Below are 9,741 nucleotides of genomic sequence, written 5' to 3'. Positions count from 1 at the left end.
CGCATGATGTTTCAAACAGTTACGGACGGATTTGGACGAAACTCGGTGGGCGAGTTTAGATGACAAGAACAAGCCGATTCGATTTTGGTTTTGGTCCAGATGCAGATCCAACCTATCAGTGGGAGACAAACCATAACCCGTTGAGCCTGGAAGAGGTATGTGTTTTTACTGAGTTCCATTCCAGTTTCATAACCGGTTTTTCATTTCCTCTTCTTGTTGTATTCGAGCTTATTCACTCAGTGTCCTCCACCATCCTGGAATGTGTGTCTCAACCCTGCTGTAATAGCCCCTCCCACTCCACTGTTATTTTTCTGTTATCTTGTGGTCCAATCTATTCGAGTTGTTCCCCTCGCCTCGACAAAGAGTAGCACAAGCTTTCAATCATGTTTATGGAGGAAAGATGACCATTTTGGTGCTGATAATACACACCAATAAAAATAAATCTGTCTCTTTAGAAATGTGAAAAAGCTTTAAATTGGAACATATGTGCTTATTATATCCATTGTATCAAAACAGCCTTTGGTCAACATTGGCCTCTTTATTGAAATAAATTACATTCATTGTTGGGTTATTTCTGTTTTCAAACCCTTAGCCGTAAAACACGCTTCTTGGTGCAAACTCCAATCCTCAAGTTCAGCAAGTGATGATTGTAGTTTGACCCTTGGCACCACCAATGGCATCTACTTACATTTGGATTCGTAAAACTCATTTCAAACACCATTTAGAAGGACATGAACTGCATGTACGAAAATACAATACATGAAATGGAACCATGTATCGGCTTCAAATTGATTTTCGACATGAAAATCGTGGGCCTTTATTGCCTCCACCACCAAAGGTGAAGGAGGTGATGTTTTCCCTCTGTCTGTCCGTCCGTCTGTCTGTGTTTGTTTGTGTGCGGAATGTCTCAAAAAGTTGTAGACCGATTTGAATGAAACTTGGTGGGTAGGTTGGGTGTGATGAGGACGAATCTATTCGATTTTGGTGAAGATCCGGATCCAGATCTGGACACGAGGATTTTTTTTTATTTTTCAATGTGATTCTTCACCATTGAGAGATGGGGCCAAAAACGATGTATGACACGATATTTCAAAATTTTCTTGGCCCCGATACGTTCCACTGAATCAGACGTTGGGTGGCGGAGGTACGTGCTCTCCCACGTGCCCTTCTATTTTCTGCTGTACTGGTGCGATAAGGATTAACGGTCGATGCATTCTCCCGCTACTTCCATTGTGACAATTACAGCTCAACCAATCGAAATGCACCACAAAAACGAAACAATGAGAGGGGAGGGGTTCAAAGTTCACTTTGAACACAATGTATACATTTGTGTGTACAAATAAAGTGGCGAGTATTATCACTCCCACAATGAACAAGGAAGCCCGTTTTTCTCAGTGCAAGCTTTTAAGTGTATATGTATTAAAAGAACAAAAAGCCATCACCTCGCTCCCAAAAACAACAACAAAGCCTCAGTCTTAGAATGCACATTAACTTGAACGCAACAAACATATACAGCATACCATAAACTTTGCATGGCAAACGTCTATGCAATAAACACGAGTACAGGCAGGTAAAGCAGTTTCAAAACAATCCTTAGATTCAATCGAGGGTTCACAAATGTTGTGTAGGTTCAAAAACAAAAAAGGTCCTTGACTAATCGGTCAAAAAGCCCATAATGTACACGATCAGTATCCAAAATCAGAACCGACAGATGTTGAGCAAAAAGAGAGTTATAAAATCGAATTAGTCTCTAATTACCACGGTGTATTGTAATTCGCTTTTTTTACAATAATGCCATTGTTTGTTTTCGAAACGCATAGGAGAGATAATGCAATTGTGTGGGCAGTTTCTGCAACATCTTGGGCTGGATACACACAAGTACAAGCACGATAATTATGATGATGAATGAAGCATAGAGAATAACCAAGTACTTGCATCTAAATCGGTGATGGCAATGGGGGACCGGATTCAAAGGCAGTTTGGTTAATGTTATGCGAAATATCAAAAGCATGTCGAGATGCTGTGGAAAAACGACCGACATCAAAAGGGGCTGTCACGAGCCAAAAGGTCTTTTGCGAACATGCATCCTGGAGAGGAGACTAAGGGTGAAGGTGGGGGGGAGGGGTCATTACGTGATCCAAATGGAGGTGGGCAAGTGCGCTAGATTCGCACAAATGTGGCGTCGATCTGCCGAACCCAAGGAAGCACCAACATGATCTTGCGCCTGTACTGGGGGTCCTGGTGCAAAGGATTTCTCTCCAGGTAAATAGTTTGCAGCTCCTTGGCATTCTTCAGCTCATCCAGATCATTCCAGTTGGAAATCAGATTGTCATTCATCTGAAATGGGTAACATTCGTCAACTCGTCAAAATGGAAAAATTATATCTTTTAAATTAAAAAACAAAACAAAAACATGTCGGGTGGGTTCGGGAGACGGGGAGGATGATGCAAATTCTGCACTAAAGTGTGTTTCATGTTGTGCCGCTCCTGTTTGGAGAGTGTATTACAAGTCCCAACTGTTTACATTGCAGGGACCCACGGAACATCCATGCAACGTAAAATGTGAGTAAGTACTCAACCTCCCCCACCCCTCCCCTGCAAACCCCAAGTCATCAACCTCCCCCTCCTGACGAGAAGGCTTCAACACCTCCTCCCCACCTCCAAAAGTGTAGGTCTTTCCTTTAGAGAAATTGCAAAGTCGCCAAGGTGTCAGTGAGTACAGTTTCCTACACCATGAAAAGACACTTGGAAACTGGAGGAAACTCTGACAGGAAGAGGTCTGGCAGACCCAAAGCCACAACACAATCAGAAGACAAGTTTCTGAGAGTCAACAGCTTGTGTGATCGGCGGCTCACAGGACAGCAGCTTCAAGCACAGCTTAACACTGGTCGAAGTAAGGAAGTCTCAATTTCAACTGTGAAGAGAAGACTTCGAGCTGCAGGTTTGACAGGTCGAGTGGCAGTAAGAAAGCCATTGTGAAGATGGCAAAATAATAAAAAGAGGCTTGTCTGGGCCATGAAGCACCACCAGTGGACGACTGAAAACTGGAAGAAGGTCTTATGGACCGATGAATCAAAATTTGAAACCTTCGGTTCATCACGCAGGGTTTTTGTACGCCGTCGAGTAGAGGAAAGGATGGTTCCTCAGTGTGTGACACCAACTGTCAAATATGGAGGAGGAAGCGTGATGGTCTGGGGCTCTTTTGCTGGATCCAGAGTCGGCGAATTGCACAGAGTGACTGGCACCCTCAACCAAAAGGACTACCACAGCAAAACATTTTGCAGCGCCATGCAATACCCTCTGGTCTACGCCTAGGTGGTCAGGGGTTCATCCTCCAGCAAGATAACGACCCAAAACATACCTCCAGGCTACGTCAGAACTACCTTAGAAGAAAAGAACAAGACGGTAGGCTTCAAATCATGGAATGGCCAGCACAGTCTCCAGACTTAAACCCCATCGAGCTGGTTTGGGATGAACTGGACAGAAGGGTGAAAGTAAAACAACCTAAAAGAGCAACACATTTGTGGGAACTTCTGCAACAGTGTTGGGAAGAACTTTCCGAACAATATTTGATTTCCATTGTGGAAAGAATGCCACGAGTATGTTCGGCTGTTATATCTGCAAAAGGTGGCTACTTCGATGAGTCAAAAAGTTTGTTCAACAAAACGATTCCATGATTTCTTTTTTATCTGCAATTGTTTATTTGTTCTATGTTTTAATTTCAGAGTACATTGAAACATTGAACTGCTTAAATTTCAGTAAAAACTAGAAAGATGGAGGTGTTCTAAAACCTTTGACTGGTTGTGTATGTTTAGTCAATGGAAGGTATTTTGAATGGATGAGACATTCTGAAGTACCGTAATTCTCCCTCGGTGGCATTTGGCCTTTATCAGATGTGGAGCAGTTGGTTCTTTCCAATCTCTCGAACTAGAGCAGTTCTGACTTGTAGTTATGTCACCAGGTTTCATCTGTATTTAATATGTCCAGAGAGAGTGTCACTTTCCTGACGAAAACGTCAAAGATGTTGTCGACACAGAAAGCTGGTTCAGTTTCTGCTCTCCCAAAGGAAGCGTGGATCCCATTGTGCTGTCATCTTTCTCTCACCCAAATGCCCAGTGACAATGCAATGCACTGTTGCTTGGGTATTCCCGACTATTACAAGTTCTTGCATTGTGGCAAACCAATTATGAAGCAGTAGCTTGTTTAGAACAGTGACATGGTTCTCACATTGTCTCGTGGAAGGCCTGCTTGAAAGTGGTCCATCATGTACATCTGTTTTCATCTTAGGAAAGGCTGATACCCATCACTGAATCATTCTTAAGTGCGGACTGGCGTTCAGGAAGATTGATATAATTTCTCATTAGGTTTAACGGGTATTTTCTTCTGCATCACCATGAATTTAACAAGAGCTCGGAGGTCTTCATTCCTGAAGTTTCCACCACTGTCACATACTTGGTACTACGTGGAGTACAAATCCGATTATTTTTGATTTCCCAAAACAAATATTGATATTCATTCACCAGATACATGAGTGCCTAATGAGACTGGAAATACACAATGTTGCGGTCATATGAAGTTAAAAAAGGGGATGAAAACATTTGGTATGACCGTTCTACATCCCAGCGGCATTGCATGTTGCTGAGCAACAGGGAGGACGATTTGACCTTCCAGTTGGACATGTACCTACAGATCAAAGAGCACCCAGCCCTAAGAACAGAAGGATCATAAAAGAGCCTTCATAATGCCACTGAGCCTGGTGTTGGCTTAGCGGTTAGGGTGGTGGCTTGGGATCCTAGGGTCCTGAGTTTGAGCCCCGTTGGTCACTGAATTAACACCAGGGGGTTGACAGCCTGTCATCCGAGGTCAGCGAAAAGAGCACCAGTATACTGGTAAAAGGGCACTGCATCAGCGGCATATCCGCACCCCTAACCAATGATGCAACCAGCAGCCAAAAAGGTAGCACACAATGGGATAATGCCACTGTAAGCATCATTATAAAGGCGCTTTTAGTTTACCACCAACTTTACAAAGTATAAGTTTGGAATACAAATGCAAGCAGGACAACATTACCCAGCATTCTTGCAAATTAACCAGATGGTTCAGGTTTTCCATCTTCTTTACTCGATTTGAAGCAATGTCCAACGTCGTCAATTTCCTCTGAAAGCAAAAAATAGGCTCAGTGTTTAGTCATTTTCAGGTTCCTTATATCTGTAGGATTCATCGGCAATGTTTGGGGAGGGAACTCAATCCGTCAATATTATTGAAACTATTAACAGTCAGACCAGTGCCCCCTCGGCGACAAAACATTTTAAGAACACCAGAGTTCAGCGTGCACATCAAATTACCACATTTGAGGATGTGTAAGAAGTGAATGGGAGACTACATCGACACCAATATGGAACAATGAATGAAATTAAAAGAAATTACAAAATTCTCCCATACTAAGTTTGGATGGCTAAGTCGGCATTGGGAATATAGGAATTGATGGTAATTGGGAGAGAATACAAATAAAAGATTGTACACCGAGACGGGAAGGACAAGTCGGGCCCCAAGGAGCCCGATAAGACAAGCTCGATGAAAGCTCACAAAATAGCACAATTTTTGAAACAAAACCGAACTAGGAACACACAGTAAACATGTAGGGAACAAAATAAACAGTTAAAACATGACATATAACGACCGGAAACTTAACTTTGAGAAAGTCAGTAGAGACCCTTGAGAGAACCAACCGTCGCTTCAACCGAGAACCAGAAGTCAAATAACGATGATGTCATAATTATCATTAAAACATTCCACATGAGGAGACGCACATGTGGTAAAAATTTTATCTCGCCTGACAAGCAGTGGCAAAACACGAGAGTTCTGTGCGGACAAACAAACAAACAAACAAACAAACAAACGGACCCCAACGCAATACCCTCTCCTTCGGCGAGGATAATAATGAGAGTGAAGTTGATGGCATGCAATCACAAATCCCCACACTGCCCACCTCAAGCAAAGTTTAAAGATGGTCAAAGGATCCACCAGGAATGACCAAATATCACATTTTTAATGAGAAGGGCATTCGGTAGAGCGCATACCTCCTCCACGTAATGCCTGATCTCGCACAACATATCGGGTCCATTACATTTTTGAAATATCACGCTCCATTATCGTTTTTGGCCTCATCTCTGAATGGTGGAAGAATCACTTTAAAAATTAAATAATTCGCGTATCCAGATTCGGATCCGGATCTTCACCAAAATCTAAACAATTTGCCCTTGCCGCACACCCCAACGTGTCCACCAAGTTTCATCCGAATCCGTCCAAAACATTTTTAGATATCATGTACACAGACAGACAAATGGACAAATAAACAAACACAGACGGGTGAAAACATAACCTCCTTCCACCTTCGGTGGTAAAAGTAATGTAAAAAAAAATTCCCATGTTTTGACCACTGTGACCCAAATTCCCACCCCCTGAGGAATGATCCAGGGGTCAAATCCCCAAAAATTGTTACACATTTCATGCGTCGTCCAATGTTGATTGCATATACAAAGTTTATTTTTTTAAATGTGCCTGGAATTGCATTTTTCAGTCCACGACCATTTGACCCCACCCCAGGGGGCGGGGCCAAAACTGGCACTGCTTTTGCACCTTCTTGCCATGTGGTTATAACAACGACCAAGTTTGTGAATTTCTGCACAACAGTTTAGGAGGGGATAGTGTGACAAACGGATGGAGGGAGGGATGGACAGACAGATGGAGCCGATTACAATATTCCCCATCTTATCCAAAACTAGCATTGAACCCATCACTTCGCTGACAGTCGTTGAACAGCATAACATATATATATATATGCAGGTTACAGTTTTATGACAGTCATTATTTGCAAAAAAAATTTATTCTGGCAAAATTTTGTTTACTGCAAACAACCCATGGTTCATTTCAGTGATATGCACACGTGTTTGCCAAATAACAATATTATGAATTCATTTTATGTTTCCAGGGATTAGAACGTTCCGTCTTCCCTTTTTTGTAGTTGCAGAACGCAATTCTCATTGACTCATGAATATTACACTGCCGTAAATATTAGTGCTCGGCATAATGCCGAAATGACATCCCAGGTATAACACCATCTTACGACACCACCATCTGATTATAAATCCATCATCCCGACGCTGAGCTTCTGGCATTCAGCCCATCACCTACAGATGTGAGATAGTCAGATATATGGGTTATAGAGTTCACCTGGCGTCAGCGAAGCGAAGGGACGGACTTAGTGCTAAACACTAAAGCTGTATTATGTCCTTCTTATGTCCTGTATAACACTAAAGTGGATGACGTAGAGGCCTCGCCTCCCCCGGTTGAATGTAGCCTTCCCCTCTGTGCATGCATGTGTGAGCTAGCTTGTATTAACAAGAAATTGTAGGAACTCAACACCTCATCTCATCCACGGATATTCATCGTATTTCCTACATTTCCGGGAGTTCGATTTGCGTTCAGGAACACAATTATGGTTAGCCGTTTTGAAATTACCACAATTTCGTCCAAATGCTGAAAATTGTGTTGAAAAGTTGATTTAAATAAAGATATGCCAGCAACGGCAGAGTAAAAGAACCCCTGCTCGCAGAAGCAAATCACTGAAAACGCACACACCGCGTATGCATGAAATCCTCCTGAGTATTCATACATAATTTCGAAAGTGCTGTATTCTTAAAATGAAATGTTCCGAACAGGCTTGACCTCTGTGCAGAATTGCGAGAACAATCACCATTCCATCCGAATGCAAATACTCACGTTATTTTCCAAACCCTCGATAACCTCAATGCCATTATGACTCAGGTAAAGCTCTTGGAGATTCACCAAAAAACTGAGTCCTTCAATCTTGGTCAGACGATTACTCTAGGGAATGGATAAGGTGGGGGAAGGAGAGAAGAAATATAACAATAAAATGCTTTATAAAATTCCATGCATTGAAACAGCATGTTGAATCTCAGGTGAATTGTAGCATAAGGGATAATTAAACAGAACAACAAAACACAAAAAAGATTTAAGCTTTTGTATAATGTCGATGCATTTGCAATTTGTAGAAATTTGTAGAATGCCACTTATCCAGAGTGTGGCCATTTGACCCTCCAGGCACTGGCAAGTGGGTGATCTGGGATTTTCAGGAATTATGTACAAAATCGATAGATATGGTCAGGTCACCTGGATATACCAACAGGGGCCTTGGTCATATACTACGTCCAGTATTATATGATATACATGAACACAGAGAATTGGGATCTTCCTCCCATGCTGAACTCCCCCCACCCCCTGGGCTATGATCTTTTTTAACGGCCTAAAACCTTCCTCGGCACACCAGGAGCACCAGCTTTTAACTCAGTGCACAAAATAGGAACATGCGCACGCACGCACGCACGCACGCACGCACGCACGCACGCACGCACGCACGCACGCACGCACACACACACACACACACACACACACACACACACACACACACACACACACACACACACACACACACACACACACACACACACACCTCAAATTACATATTAGTCTGGCAGGTGCAGATGTGCTAATCCTTGAAGTAGGGTACATAAAATGTTTTTTTTAATGGTTTCTGCTAATTTAGGGCTTCATATTGTCAGGTCAGGTCAGATTAGATCTATGACTTGCTCCAGGTACAACGTAAACCTGTACGAACCTGTTTCATTGTCGAGTTGTCGGCGACTAAACCGTCTCCCCCACCAGGTTTTCTGGTGAGGAGGGTGGATGGATTATGGACACCCAGCAGGGTTAAAAAAAACAAAAATTGTCAAAGGATGGAGGAGCTCCTTCTGAGCCAACGGCCATCCATTTCTGGTGCCAAACTGTGTCTGTGGACTTCCTCCTGCAGTTGGGTTACTTTTTTAGGAGGTTGGTGGCAGGATTTGCACTCCGGTCACCGTAAAACTCTTCATTCCACAAAGCCCACAAACGCAAAGAAAACTGAAAACCCACTCCATGGGAGTACCTCCTGTGCTGCTGCCATTCGCTGGGCAGCTCACCGGATGATGAGATTGGGGCAAAGTCTTCAGGACCCCCATTCCTTGATGATGGGAGAAAAAGCACAGGGTAAACTTCATGGGTTAGATTGCAGTGGTGTGTGGCAGGGTGATGCTGAGGTGTTGTCCACCAGATGGCAGTATTCTTGGGTCCACCTGAGGCAGTCCTTTTGGGTGGGTTCTTGGAATGTCCCATCCTAAAGAGAGGATGATCACGTGTCTCTGTTATCATCTGAGCTCAAGTGTGTGAACATAAGTATTGCAGCACTCTCTGAGGTTCAAAGACCAAAAAGGGGTGAGATCATGGGGGTGGTTACACCTACGATTGGTCTGGTCACTCTAATGGTAAAAATACCCAAGGACTTGCTGTGGCTATGTCCATCCAGCTGACTCCAATGATAATTGAGGTAACACCGGTCAACAAGCGTATTATAAGACGGGTCTTCGTCACTCCTTGGGTGTTGTTTCCCTGGTATCTGTAGATGCTCCAACTGAGGTGAGTGATCTCATCGTGAATGATGCATTCCATGCCACGCTCGAGTCTGTGGTTGATCAGTGCCCCAGGTGAGAAACTCTTCGAGTCTTGGGGGATGTCAATGCATCGAGTGGAACTGATATGGATGGTTATGAGACATGAGTTAGTCCCCATGGGTCTGGAACTGTGAACCAGAATAGCAATAAGTTCATCGACTTTGCAAGAAGTC

General features: G+C 43.2%; 1 protein-coding gene across 8 annotated transcripts in view; it reads right to left on the bottom strand.

Annotated features, from left to right (window-relative positions):
* Positions 1-518: 518 nt before the first annotated feature.
* The window catches only part of PPP1R7 (protein phosphatase 1 regulatory subunit 7), a 51,514-nt gene continuing 42,291 nt past the window's right edge, over positions 519-9,741 (bottom strand). For 5 of the 8 annotated variants that reach the window (XR_015062681.1, XR_015062682.1, XR_015062680.1 and 2 more), the window contains 2 exons: positions 7,782-7,886; positions 5,116-5,156 (listed from right to left, as the gene is read on the bottom strand). Coding sequence is in view for 3 of the 8 variants with exons in the window: in XM_085899533.1 (XP_085755659.1) it covers positions 2,161-2,337; positions 5,070-5,156; positions 7,782-7,886 (369 nt within the window). In the remaining 5 variants the exon portion in view is untranslated. Of the gene's footprint in view, positions 2,338-5,069; positions 5,157-7,781; positions 7,887-9,741 lie in introns of those variants that run through there. The other 3 variants (XM_085899533.1, XM_085899535.1, XM_085899534.1) reach the window with 1 other exon arrangement.

The sequence above is a fragment of the Eptatretus burgeri genome, chromosome 10 (assembly GCF_056783735.1).
Source record: "Eptatretus burgeri isolate ZD-2024b chromosome 10, Ebu_testis_v1, whole genome shotgun sequence".
NCBI lineage: Eukaryota > Metazoa > Chordata > Myxini > Myxiniformes > Myxinidae > Eptatretus > Eptatretus burgeri.
The sequence above is the reverse complement of the archived record's forward strand: the minus strand, read 5'-3'. Positions and strand labels throughout refer to the sequence as shown.